Source organism: Cebus imitator, unplaced genomic scaffold (assembly GCF_001604975.1).
Source record: "Cebus imitator isolate Cc_AM_T3 unplaced genomic scaffold, Cebus_imitator-1.0 Scaffold79, whole genome shotgun sequence".
NCBI classification, from domain to species: Eukaryota; Metazoa; Chordata; class Mammalia; order Primates; family Cebidae; genus Cebus; species Cebus imitator.
Window position 1 is genome coordinate 3,880,338 of NW_016107394.1, and position 14,517 is coordinate 3,894,854.

Consider the following 14,517-nt stretch of genomic DNA (forward strand, 5'->3'; position numbering starts at 1 on the left):
GGTTTGATGGTTTGCAAGGAGCAAGGGAAGAAGCAGAAAGGCAAATTAGGAGGCTCCTGCAGTAATCCAAGCCAGAAATAATGATGATTGAGACCAAGGTGGTGAGAAGCACATTTCTGTATATTTTAAAGGTAGAGCTGCCAGAACTTCCTGTTTAATTGATAACTAGCATCAGGGAGGATTCCAAGAGTTTTCGCCTGAACAACTAAACTAGAGTCCCAGCTACTGAGGAGGCTGAGGCAGGAGACCACTTGAGCCTAGGAGTCTGAGGTTGCAGTAAGCCAAGATCATGTCACTACACTCCAGTCTGGGCAACAGAGCAACGCCCTGTCTCAAATTAAACAAACAAACAACACCCCCCCTCCACCCTAGAGTTTAGTTGTACCCTTTAATCGAAATTGAGAAGACTAAAGGGGAAAAAAATTTGGGAATAAAATCTGGAGCCCAGTTTTGGACATGTTGAATTTGAGACACCTATTAGATATTCAAGTGGAGATGCTGGGTAGGCAGTTGCAGACTTAGGACTGGGCTAAGCTAACCATTGGGAATCTTCAGCATATAGAAGAAGTAGGGAAAATGAGGGAGACCCAGCAAAGGCGGCAGAGCAGGAGCAGCCAGTGAGGGAGGAGAACCAAGAAGAAGTGATGCCTTAGAAATAAGTGAAGAAACTATTCAAAGGAAAGAGATCAACTGTGTCACATGCCGCAGAGAGGTCAAATAAAATGGGCACTGAGATCTGATAATGGCCTTACAAATATGGAATTTTTTTTTTTTTTTGGTTTTGACAGGCTTAAAGAGTGCTCCCCCTGCCAGTGGTAAAGTGGAGTGAAGGTCTGATTAGAGTGGGAAATTAAAATGGCTACAGCACAGAGAATGAACAGTGGTGGAAAAGTGCAAGTGTGAGAGAGACTGGTTAGAAATAGTCAGGGGGGACCAGTACAGTGGCTCACACCTGTAATCCCAGCACTTTGGGAGGCTGAGGTGGGCAGATCACTTGAGGTCAGGATTTCAAGACCAGCCTGGCCAACATGGTGAAACCATGTCTCTACTAAAAATACAAAAAATTAGCTGGGTATGATGGCACACACCTGTAATCCCAGCTACTTGGGAGGCTGAGGCAGAAGAATTGCTTGAACTTGGGAGGCAGAGGTTGCAATTAGCTGAGATTGTGCCACTGTATTCCAACCTGGGTGACAGAGTGCGACTCCGTCTTGAAAAAAAATAAAAAATAAAAAGAAATAGTGAGGAGACGATTGGGCTAGACAAGGGGAGGGTGAGAAGTAAGTGATTCAAAAGATGTTTAGGTGGCAGAATTAATGGGTCTTGGTACTGGACTGGCTGTGGGTGGTGGGAGATAAAGGAGCAGGGGTGAGACATAATTGTGCTTCTGGCAGGAGTAACTACATGGATCGTGGCTGAATTTCCTGAGATACGGATGCAGGTGGCAGAGGAAATATGCAAAGGAAGATGACAAGCTTAAGTTTTGGACAGAGTGAATTGTTAGTCACATATCAGACAAGACGTCTAGGATGCAGTTGGGTGCCTACGTGTCTGTGACATGGGAGAGAAGACTAGACTGAAGAGAAGGATTTGAGAGTCATCGATGTAGTCATATTTGAAGTCATCAGAGTGATTGATATTTTCCCGAGAGAGAAAATCTACAGAGCAGAAGACATGGTCTGAGGAAGACAACAGGTAAAGCAAATTACTGCCATTCTCATCGACAACCTCTCCTCCTCTGTACACAAGTCGATAAAACTAGTTTGTCCACCAACAGCTGAGCAAGCAGAATCACAAATAACTTTTAATAAAATCAGGAAGCTCTCCCGGTAGAATTACTTCATCACAAGAGGGAAGAGAAAGCAGGGGGAGCAAACACCGCAACTGGATGGCTGTGCCATAGTCTGCTAAACCAGCCATGCTTCTCACTCCTTTTCTTTTTGCAGAGGCGACAGCCAGAAGATGAGGTAGCATGGGGTGGGAATTACGGGCTGGCCCCTATATCCTACCTGCGTGGCACTTGGTATTCTACAGTACAACCACTCTGTGAGGCCTGGTAACCCCATTTGACAGATGAGGAAGCAGACTCGGAAAAGTCCAAAGACCTGACCAATGTAACACGGGGACCTGTATCCACTCTACTGTTGGAGGAGGGAGAGGAAATCTGTTTCACAGATGGCTGCAGTAGAGACTGGGAGGTTCCTTGGCTCAGCTACATCATTTCAATGTGGAGGGGAAGATCAGGTCTTGCCTTTGATTTTGTGGGGAAACCAGAGCAATCAATCCAGCAATTATGAGCCCTCTCCTGTTTCAGGAATGGATTGTGAGCCCTGAGCCGGAAGCAGGTCAGCTTCAGTATAGCAGTCCCAGGAGTGGTTGAGAAGAGCCCAGCAGCCTCTCACAGTGCTCCTCTTCAGTTGTCAGGGCCAAGGCTGGCCTTAGGAGGGGGTAGAAAAGATGGATTCTTTAAACGTGGGTACAGGACAGGGCTCCTGCCCTTGCCTCCCTATCTCTCACTTAGAGCTGCTGGCTGTGCCTAAAGCATCACTGAGAAAACAGGAGCTTCCATCAACTTGAAACCCCACCACCAATCTCTCAATCCTATCTGTTTTAGCACCCATCTTCTCTCCCTTCCTTCATGATACTGGGTGAGTTTTCTCTTTCCCCTCCACATGTGCTCTAAATCTCATGCCCTTTCTTTTCTCCCTCTCCTTTTTCTCTCCCACTCCTGTGTCTTCCCCTCTCTCTTTCTCTATGGGATTGCTGCATTAGCACACAGAAAGCTATAGCCTTCCCATATTAAAAAACAAAAACAAAAATACCTTCCCTTGGTCTCTTATGCCACTCGAGCCACTATCCCATTCCTCTGCTCCACATTCACAGCCTAATTTGTGGAAGGAGTTGGTGTCTCCATCTTGTTACCATTCAATCACTGTATAATTTTAATGACATATGGTTTTGTGATTTCTTTGTATAAGATACCAATGAATCTACGTTAACACCAGTAAATCAAGAAGCACAAGCAAATGAACATCTATAAACACACAACCCAACCCAAGAACCGAAACATCACTAATACTGTTGAATGAATCATTATGTTCCTCCTCCCCATTCCATTTCCCTGCCTCCGCAACTATGAACACTGTAATCAAACTGTTGAAAACTAGAGATAAGGAGAAAATCTTAAAAGAAGTGAGTAAAGGTCATGTTACATTCAGTGCAAGAACAATCAGAACAATGTCTGCTTCTTATAAGAAACAACGGAAACGGAAGACAGAAGACAGTGGAAAGATATCTCTAAAATGCTAAAAGAAACAACAACAATTCAAGTTAGAATTCTATATCCAGTAGAAAAAAGTCTTTCAAAAATGAAGGCAAAATAGAGATATTTTCAGACAACTGAAGCTGGACAAGCAGTTACCAGTAGGTCCACAGTATGTGAAATTCCAAAGGAAGTTTTTTCAGGCTGAAGGGAAATGGTCCCAGCCAGAAATCAGGATGTGAAGGAGAAATCCAGAACAATAGCAATAGTAAGTATGTGGGTAAATAGAAAAGACTATTTTTGTCTCAAATTCTTCAAAGTGAGGCATTTTTAATAAAGGTTACAAGATGATGGTGCTCCTGCTCAAATATAATTTCACAATTAAATCTAAAATAAGTATAAGGAAATCAGTTGACATTGTGATTTATCCCATGGTAATTATTTCAATCTTTTATAAAAATGTAATTCTTAAAAATGTTTTCCTTTTAAATTTTGGTATCTCTACTTGCTAGCATCCTAAATACATACATGATCTTATTTATTAGGTCATCCAGCACTGGCTGGTAGCCAGCCAGAAGCCTAAGATTCTAAGAAAATATGCTGCAAAAACCCATTGAATGGTGGTGAGAGAGGCCCATCCCTAGCTAGGATGACTAACCTCTCAGGGTTTCCTGGGTTCTGGGTTCCAGTGCTAAAACTGCGACAGTTCTGGGCAAACCATGATGACTGGTCATCTGAACCAGGACCCAGAATGAGGGCTTAAGGACAGAAGAGATTCTGAGAGCAGCGAACAAGGGAATGTTGTTAAGAGCAACAAAGAAAAAAAGGCTGAAAAGTATTGTCTTCTCAAAAGTAGACTTTCTCTTTAACTGAAGTAAAAATTCTTCTCTCTTCCTCTCCCACACTTTGTATCTAATATTTAATAGACCAAAGATAGTATCTCCCCCAGGGGTTGGCGCATCACAAAGGCATAAACACAAAAGCAGAAACAGTAATTCCGCTTGGCAGGTGAGGGATGGCAGTTCAAAATGGCCCAGAGACTTCCTTTCTTGTGGGGCATGACTTGCTGGCACTTCATCCAAGACCCAGGAAGGCCTGAAGACTTGTCTAAGGTCACACAGGGACTTGTATCCACTATACTGTGGGAGTAGGGAGGATAGGAGGGAAAGGGAGCTAAGAGGGCCTACTTTTTTCCCCTAGGGTAATTCTCACCATCATCCTATTAGGTATGAATTATTAGCCTGACATTACTTACAAGAAAAGTGTGTCTCAGAAAGGTGGTGTCACTTGCCCAAGATCACTTACTAGCAGATTCAATATTTCACTCTATGGATGTCTTGCTCCAAAGCCTGGACACAGCCCTATTACCCCAGCATAAATGTCATGGGTGTGTGTGGGACATGCAAGGGAAGGTGCAGAGAGGAAGGAGATGAGCTGGTGACCACAAACCAGAGTAGGAAGAAAGGCCACAAAAGTGTAGGTATTCCTGGACAGGACTGACACCTCTCCTCCCCTACATGAGGATTTACAAACTTGATAAAAACTGAGATGTAGCCTGGACAACACAGTGAGACCCAGCCTCTAAGGAAAAAAAAAATTAGTTGGGTGTGGTGCTCCACATCTGTGGTCCCAGCTACTTGAGAGGCTAAAGCAGAGGTTCACTTGAACCCATGAGTTCGAGGCTGTAGTGAGCTGTGATCACGCCACTGCACTCCAGTCTAGGCAACAGAGTGAGACCCTGTCTTAAGAAAAACAAACGAAAAAACAAAAAAACAACCAACAGAGATATGTGGGAACTTGGATTAATTCCTGTGCCAAATAAAATGAGACATCTTGAAAATGGTGGTGCTGGGGAGACTGGAAGAGGATGGGGAAAGGAAACCACTAAGAGGACGAGACATCTGATGCTTCTTTAGGACTGTATTTTAGGATTACAACTCTCAGGATACTTCTGGACTGACCCCATTTTTCATTAATGTGGCCTCTGAAAGGATATAAAATGTCTACATTAATTGCTAAATAAAATCTAACTGGCTAGGAAAATTTACCGTAAGTAAAATGTCATAATTTTTAGGTGGTGTAATAGAAGAGCACAGAGTCTGTGAGTCAGAAGCTTAGATTCACTTACTGGCTAGGCGACCCCGGGTAAGCGACTCAGCCTTTATGCATCTATTTCTTTATATATAAATAGAAATACCTTGTAGGTCAGTATGTGATGCTCTGAGCCTCAGTTTCCTCATTTTTTATAGTCTCACTGTGTTGTCCAGGCTGGAGTGCAGTGGCGCCATCTTGGCTCAATGCAACCTCCACCTCCTGGGCTCAAGTGATTTTTGTGACTCTGCCTCCTAAGTACTTGGGATTATAGGCACATGCCACCACGCCTGCCTGATTTTTGTAATTTTTAGAAGAGATGGGGTTTTGCCATGTTGGCCAGGCTCGTCTTGAATTTCCTAGCTCAAGTGATCTTGCCGCCTCATCTACCTAAAGTGCTGGGATTACAGGCGTGAGCCACCGTGCCCAGCCTAGTTTTGTCATTTTAAATAGGGATGATAGTATATTCCTCATCAGGTTGCTGAATTTAATGAGTTAACACAGAGTACCTGGAATAGTGCCTGGTACATGCTAAGCACCAGCATAACTATCATCTTTCAGCTTAAACACAGCCTCCGCAGAGAGATCCTGTTCTTTATCACAGCACCTACTACTCATCTGAGTCTATAAATATTTTATTTTTTGCTTACTATTTGTGCTCCATGAAAACAGAGAATTGGTCTATCTTATCCACTATTATATGCTCAGTACCCAGCATGACACCTGAGACAGGGTAGGTACTCAAAAGTAGTTATTGTTTATTTTCTTGCCAATTGCAAGAAAGGTCAGGTGCTGTGCCAAGGCAGAAAAGAGGAGAACTGGGATTTGTACCAGAGTTCCAAGCACTTAACTCAGCTGGATGAATAGTTATGAGGTTTTGTAAATGGCAAACAGTTGTTTGACTGATATTATTCTCTTCATCCAGACCTTATTCTGTCACACTCCCACAAGGCTGCATCTTCTATGTGAGGCATCTCCGCTCCTATCTACCTGCTTGGTGGGCACTCCCACAGCACTCAATACGTATTTCTTAGCTGCCTCTTGCTTTCATTCTTCTGCACTTTTTTTTTGCTTCCCCATGTCAGTCTAGGCCGACAATGCTCCGCTCTTGCACATTTGCTCTTCCTCACTTTTCCTGAGCTCCCTGCCCACTGCTGGGCCCACAGAATATGTGCAGTACAAGCTGGAGGAGTGACCCCTGCTGCAGCCTTTCCAAGAAGATGGCCTGGGGCTGCATTCTGTGCAAGAGATGATGACTCTCTAGGACAAAGGTCGGTTGGCCATTTTCTTACCTGATCTGTTGTGGCTGCTGGTGGCAAAGTTGCCGAAAGTGAGAGCATCCGCAGGGAAGCCTCCAACTGCTGGGGTGGCAAAAAGAAGTTGGGCACCACAATGGGCTCTGGGCTACAGTGGCAGTTAAGGGATAAAAATACCTAGAAGTCCACCCCCTTGCAGTGGAGGCCAGCATCTCCACTGACCATTCACTCTGCCCCGACTCATGTTTTTCCCTCAACTATTGTTGTCCATAAATCCTTTTTATGGACAAGAGCTGAGGTGGCTCCCTCTGACTGGAAGTCTTACCCCCTCCTAACACATAGGTCTGTACGTTCTTTACAGATCAGTTCAAATCCTGCCTCCTCCAGGAGGCCTTCTCCTAACCTTAGCCCACAGTGATCCCCCCATCACATCCTACAGCAGTCTGCAACACAGGAGAATGATTAGTCTGATGATTATTTTCCTCAATATTCCCTAAATTTCTCAACGACAGACACAGTTTCCTTCTGTTACCTCTACTTCCCTAAGCCCCTCAGGAGGCTGGTAGGTAGCAGGCCTTGAATGAGGGCCTGTTGGTTAGAAACAGACCTATTAGAAGTCAGTCAGACGATGTGGGGATGGGGATGGGGATGTGGCTCCAGGGGGTAGCGCCTTAGGTTGTATTTAGGTGCCCTGCACTGGAGGAGGACCTGTTTGCCTGGTTGTTCTCTGCTCACATCCAGAAATGTGAGCTCTGCATCAGGGGCTGTCCATGACCGGACATGTCCTCATGTCAGGGGCCAGCACAGCTAGTCCAATTTGGATGTGAGCCCTAGAAGGCAGGTACTGTATCTTGTACTTCTCCTCCATATCCTCTTGAGGTATTCAGTGCTGTGCTGAGAATATGGTGCTCCACAGGTATTTGTTGAATCAAATCACTGATTCAGTTTAGTTGAACTCTGACAGGGTAAGGAGAGGACGATTTTGATGTTCCAATTTTTTGTTTTTGTTTAATAAGCTAAGTATGGTTCTGACTTCAATTTGCTTACCAAGTTTTCTATTTTATTGCCATTCTTCTATGCTAGACTGTAAACTCCAAGAAGGCAGAGATGATCTGTCTTTTTCATAACCATATTCTTGTTACCTTGCACAGTACCTGGGAGACAGTAAGTACTCAATAAATACTTGAGCATGAATGAAATGCAATTATTTCTTGCTTTGGTTCAAGTCCTCGATTTTTTCTGTAGAGAGGTGAGGGAGGAATGGAGATCCTGAAGGGAAAAAGACCCTTTGACCCCAGGCCTTCTGCTGAGGCCCAGGTTGAGGTAGGATCTATTTGCTGTTGCTGCTCTAACTGCTGGGGACTGCCAAACAGCCAGCTGATGCTGTGGGGAAGAACTTTGCTGTGAGGTGTCAGGGCTGGCTCTGAAGCATGGAAGCCTCCTTCCCAGCCCACTGCCATATGTGTGCTTTAGTGTCCTGCTCCAACAGCCACCTTCTCCCACTAACTTTTATTTTATATATTTTTGAAACAGGCTCTTGCTCCCATTGTTCAGGCTGGAGTACAGTGGTGTGATCATGGCTCACTGCAGCCTTGACCTTCTGGGCTCAGGTAATTCTTCCACTTCAGCCTCCAGAGTAGCTGGGATTATAGGTGCATGCCATCACGCCTGGTTAATTTTTGTATTTTTAGAAGAGATGGAGTTTCACCATGTTACCAAGGCTGGTCTTGAACTCCTGACCTCAAGTGATCCTCCCACCTTGGCTTCCCAAAGTGCTGGGATTACCAGCATGAGCCACTATGTCTGGCCTCACGAACTTTTAAGTTCCTTTTTCTCAGTTCATAAAAACATTAAAGTTTCCCATTTAGGGTAAAAAAACCAAACCTCTGACCTTGCATTCTCTTCTAGTTACCACTCAGTTGTCATTTAATAGATGTATAATTTCAAGGAAGTTCACTTTTTATGCCTCAATTTATTTTAAAGTGTATTAGTGCTTATTGTTTTGAGGGTTAAATGAATTTATAGATGTAAAGTGCTTAGAATGGTATCTGGCATAGTGAGCACTTGATAAATATCAGCTATTCTTATCTCCTCAGTTTATGGGAAAAAGTTGCCTGTTGTCACTGTCCTCGTCATTAGCTCCTTTGACTAATGAAGTTTGGCTTCCATTCCCACCACTGCAAAGTCCTTCTTAATGCTAAAGCCAGATACATGCCAGCCACATTCTCCTGGACTCATCTGCAGCATCAGTGCAGACCACGACGTCCTGAAATTCTGCAGCATCTGCTCCCACGGCACCTCCCTCCACTGCTTCTCCTACCTCCCGATCAGCTCTCCTTGCTTCTTTTGTGGCCATGCCCTGTCCTGCCTCTCCTGTGTGCACTGGAGAGGCTGAGTCTGTCTCTGTGTGTTTGGTTCTCCCTTCCCAGGCTCTTCTTGCTGCCCTCATTGATTCCCAGAGGCGCCTACCTTTTTGGCTGAGCTCAGTCCTCCACTCCAGGCCTGCATCTCCTCCTGCATGTCCTACAGGCACATGCCCCAAATGGCAATCTGCATCGTCTCCCAAACCTTTTTTTTTGAGACAGATTGCTCTTGTTCCCAGGCTGGAGTGCGATGGTGCGATCTCGGCTCACTGCAACCTCCGCCTCCCAGGTTCAAGCAATTCTCCTGCCTCAGCCTCCCGAGTAGCTGGGATTACAGGCATGTGCTACCACACCCAGCTAATTTTGTATTTTTAGTAGAGATGGGGTTTCTCCATGTTGGTCAGGCTGGTCTCGAACTCCCAACCTCAGGTGATCCACCCACCTCGGCCTCCCAGAGTGCTGGGATTATAGATGTGAGCCACCATGGTTGGCCCCAAACCTGTCTCTTTCTGTGCTGTTTCCTATATAGTAAATGCTATCACCTGCCTGGCAACTTGTGACAGAAACCTCTAAGTTATACTTTCTATTTCCTTTGTCTCATCACCTGCCCCTCTCTCTAATCCTCTCAGATCTGTTACCCTCCTCTTCATCATCAAGCAGACTATACTTCAGGTCAGACTTTCTTCATCTCTTATTATTATTCCAAGTGTCCTAACCAGCCTCCTTGCTTCTAGTCTTCCCTTATCTAACCTGCCCTCTACAAGGCACTGGGTGACTTCTTTTCTCATATATAAATCTGACCATACCACACTCTTAACAGTGAGCACTATTTATGTACCAGGTATTGTGCTAGGCAGTTTACATTATTATTTTCATTTTCACAACAACCCAATAAGTACTATTATCACCTCCATTTTACAGATGAGGAAAGTGAAGTTTCGCTGCTTTAGAATAGAGTCTAAGTACCTCAGGCAGGCATAAAAGTCCTTTAATATCCAGGCCCTGCCTCACCTCACACCATCCCCTCATCCTTGGACTCTAGTCACATCACAGTGAACTACTGCCCACAGGCAGCCTCCTTCACCTGGCTAGACCTCTGCACGCACAGTTTGTCCTGACTAGAACTTTTCCTTGTCTCTATTATGCAATGCCTATTCATCTTTAAGGTCTGGCTCTTTGTCCCTCTTACTGGGATAGCTCCCTTCTCGTGCTCCCTAGTGTTCCGTCCACATCTCATCAAAGCACTTGGAACAACAAACTGTTAGTATCTACCTACTTGACTGTCTCCTATTTCATCATGGGAACTTCTCGAGGTAAGGTCTGATTCAAATCTGTCCTTGGCACCCAGCACAGGGCCTCACACTATTTATTTTTGAAAGAATAGTCAGGAAGGCCTAGGCTAAAGCAGCACTTAGGGTCTAGACACATGTGGCAGCTCCTCCATTGGCCATATTCTGAGCACATCTAATACTGACTGTAAAGGGAGCAACAACAGGGGCCAGGATCCAGAATGAGCAAGGCTGGGGAGAACTTCACACGAGGTGGTCTGTTTTCAGTGGTCAGCCTCCAGTTACTGCATGCTTTAATCCTTTCCTCTGCCCACTCTTCGACCCCTAGGCTTTTCTCTGATCTGCTTCAAGAATCACAGTGTGTGGTGCGTACAAAAGTTTCCACTCGCCGGGCGCGGTGGCTCAAGCCTGTAATCCCAGCACTTTGGGAGGCCGAGGCGGGTAGATCACAAGGTCAAGAGATCGAGACCACCCTGGTCAACATGGTGAAACCCTGTCTCTACTAAAAATACAAAAAATCAGCTGGGCATGGTAGCGCATGCCTGTAATCCCAGCTACTCAGGAGGCTGAGGCAGGAGAATTGCCTGAACCCAGGAGGCGGAGGTTGCGGTGAGCCGAGATTGCGCCATTGTACTCCAGCCTGGGTAACGAGAGTGAAACTCCGTCTCAAAAAAAAAGTTTCCACTCATTTGGTTTTCTCAGTAATGTTGTGAAATTGTGATAGTTCAATTAAATCTACATGTACTGATCCCTTCTCTGTGCAGTGCCAGATCCTGGGGATGCAGAAAAAGACAAGGTCCCTGACCTGGGGAGCTTATATTTTGGTGGGTAAGGGATTTTATAGGTGAAGAAACTGGCTCAGAAAGATTAAAGTATATGTCTATAATCACAAAAGTAATTTTGTGGGTCTAGAAGGGTCAAAGTCAGGCTCCCTGACTTCTGGTAGAGGAAGATCTCTAATCTAGTAAGGCAGCCTGCTTCACCTGCCAGCCATGCAATATTTCCTCCTTGTTGTCAGGATAGCAGGTGAGCTGCTCTGATGAGCTGGTTAGGCTACAGGTGTGAAGGGTGTAGATGGTCCTAAGTGGTTTCCTTTCACTGTAACATACCAGTCTGTGTTTAAAAGGAGGGAGCAGGAAATGTCAGGTATCCTATCAACAGCACCTTATTGGGGTCTTGGGCAACTCTGTCTCCGTGGTGCCTGTTTAGCTCCATCACTTGCTTTTTTTTATAAAAAATTTAATCTGGCCAGGTGCGGTGGCTCAAATGCTGTAATTGCAGCATTTTGGGAGGATGAGGCAGGAGGATTGCTTGAGGCCAGGAGTTTGAGATCAGCTTGGGTAACATAGCAAGGCCCCAACTCTTAAAAAAAACTTAGCTGGGTGTGTGGTGCATACCTGTAGTTCTAGCTACTTGCAAGGCTGAGGTGGGAGGATCGCTTGAGCACACATGAATCTGAGGCTCCAGTGATGTATGACAATGCCACTGCACTCCAGCCTGGGTGAGAGAACAAACCCTCTCTCTTAAAAAAAAGTAGGCAAGTCACAGTAACTGAGCAAAATAGAGATGATACCTACCTAAAAGACTTGTGATGACTGAATGAAAAATTTACATAATACGCTCAATGCCAGTGATTTTCTTCCCTCTTTCTCTAGACCCTCTGCTTCTCTTTCAACTGAGATAAACAGTCTCATTCCTTAGATCCCAAGCCTTGCCTTCAGGTGGAAAAATACCCAACAGATGAATTGAATAAATCAGGGTATGCTAGGTTAATGAATGTGCTAAACCCAGTTCAAGGCATTATGTTTCCAAGGGCTGGTGTTAATGGTAAAATTGTAGCACCTGTCGTGCAGGTGGGGTCTTCTGAAGGAATGGTCTTCCCACACCCCCCAGTGCATTCCGTGAGGGTGGCCACTTGCTCACACTCATACTAGGCTAGTCTAGGCACTAGCATCCAAAACATTTGTGGCAAATGCCAAAGGATACAGTAGGAGGCTCTGCTTTGCGGACGTCTCTGATCCAGTTGTCATCTGCCTCTGCCTGATGTCAGAGGAGTTGATGGGTGGTCCCTTATGGTTTTCCCTTCTGCTCTGGGGGGCTAGGTTTACTGGCAACATCTTGAAGCTATCAGCAGAGTTGCTGAGCTCACTGGTGGCAGGTTCGTTCTCAGCTGGGGCCTCTGACTGGGGCTCCTTGTTCTGATCCACCTGTGGTGAGCTCCATCCAACAAACGTGCTGCTCTGTTGGGCTCCTGAGAGTGTCAGGCATGGGAGGGGTCGAGGGTTAGTTGAGGCAGACTCTCCACCAACGTTGGCCTTAGAGGCCCCATCCTCACAAGCAACAAGACTTTGGCTAGGAGAACCCTGCCTAGGCAGGTGGGATTTGACAGCCCTTTCTGGGCTGGAAAGAAAGCTATTTTTGACTGTAAGTTCCTCTCTGCAGAAAGGCCCCAGAGAAGGACAAGAGGGGTCTTCCCTCTGTACCTCATCAGGCTGAGGGCTGATGACCTCACTTGTGTCTGATATGAAACTAGACCAAGGGCTAGTTTTGTCTGTCACTGTGGTAATCTCATTTAAGGTCCTGGGCTCAATGATGTCTTCTTCATAGTCCTCATCACTGTAGGCTGGGCCTGCCTCAGTGTCCTCACTGATCTGCATCTTTGTAATGGGTACTGTATGGCTCAGGGACTCATGGAGTATTCTTCCTCCATATGAAGTCTCTTTGAGAGCAGGGGGTGGTGGGGAATCTGTGCCCTTGTCTGGAGCTCTTGCCAATGGCTCATCTGGCGTTGTGCATTGTTCTTGCAGTGCCTCTGTGTACTGAGCATCTGGGAGGGTGGTGGCCTTGTTGCTTCTACTCCTGGCTCGGTGAGAACTCAAAGCTGCTTGGGAATCCCTGGTGATAGTCTGCAGATCTGAACAGCAACAGATAACACTCTTATTACAAGGTAGGGCCACAGACCACCCAAATTTCCCACACTGGCCTCTAGCTTCAGAAGCACTCTGGCAATCAGACTTTGAACAAACCATAAAGAAAGTTAGTTCACCCAAGAGTCAGTGAGACTATATTCAAGGCGGTACAATTTTTAGTACTTTATTCTAATATCAGAGGACCAGAATCTAATCTATAGTTGTGGATACATCTGTGGAAATGCTTTCAGAGACTATCTGCTCATGCTCAGGAATCCTTGGGAGCTGGGAGTCCTGGTGGGCATGTTCATGCTTCCAGTTACTTCAGTAACTACCTATATTAAAAATCAAAATGAGAATCCACTTACTTATTTGATGACAGTTATTAAAACTACCTATTTTACTTGGAAAACAAAAGCAAGGAAATATCTATCACCCACATGATAAGGCAGGGAAGATTTACAGAGAAAATATAAGCAGCAGGGTATGTTGGAAAGAGCATAGGCTTTGGAGCTGGTCAATCTTGGGTTCAAATCTGTTGTCACTTGTTAACTTTGTGATCACAAGCAAACTATCCTCTTGGAGCCTGTTGATCTGTAAAGTGTAATCAACAACCACCCACGTCACGAGGTTACCGTAGAGAATACATGAGAGAAATGGGCATACACTGTGTGAATATATAAGCACTTAATAAACAGAAGCTACTAGTCAACTCAAATTGTTTTTGGGATGGAATGGGAGTGAATAAATTAAAAAACCTAGCAAATGATACATGTTTGCAAGATTATTTGAGAGGATAAAATTAGGAACTGAAGGCAAATTTGATTCCTGGGGAATAGGAGTCACATCTCCCTCACAACACCTAACAGAGGGCTCATTCTACAGGAGGTGCTGGCCGTTTAATATTATACATCAATGATTTTCAGGCCTCAAAGGAATGAGTAGATATATGGAATTGGAACATTACTACCTGTAAACAGGAATAGGTACCGGGAAGCATATTTAGTTGATCCTAATCCTTTGGCCTGAACATGCTTTCTGTCTCAGAGCAGTCTCCTTGCTTTTTATAAACCTTCCCAGCCTTCAAGGCCTTGTTCTATTGCATCTCCTCCAGGAAGCCTTCCCAGTTGCATGAGTTAAATGGAATTGGTTTATGGCTTTGTTCTATAAGGAAGAACATATGCTACTGTGTAAGTGTAATTGTATGTTTACCCCATCACACTGTGAGCTTCTTAGAACAGAAACCATATGTCTGACTTATGTTATATCTCTAGGGCCCAGCAAAGGACCTAGCATATAGCTCTGGCTTAAAAAAACCCCACTCAGTAATTCTCTCTCTCAAGTTTC

General features: G+C 45.0%; 1 protein-coding gene across 6 annotated transcripts in view; it reads right to left on the reverse strand.

Moving 5' to 3' along the window:
* Positions 1 to 14,517, reverse strand: part of C2CD3 (C2 domain containing 3 centriole elongation regulator) — a 160,935-nt gene that overhangs the window by 8,777 nt on the left and 137,641 nt on the right. For 5 of the 6 annotated variants that reach the window (XM_017532972.2, XM_017532971.2, XM_017532970.2 and 2 more), the window contains 2 exons: positions 12,248 to 13,175; positions 6,646 to 6,757 (listed from right to left, as the gene is read on the reverse strand). In XM_017532972.2, coding sequence (XP_017388461.1) covers positions 6,646 to 6,757; positions 12,248 to 13,175 — 1,040 coding nt within the window. Of the gene's footprint in view, positions 1 to 6,645; positions 6,758 to 12,247; positions 13,176 to 13,221; positions 13,765 to 14,517 lie in introns of those variants that run through there. The other variant, XM_037740123.1, reaches the window with a different exon arrangement.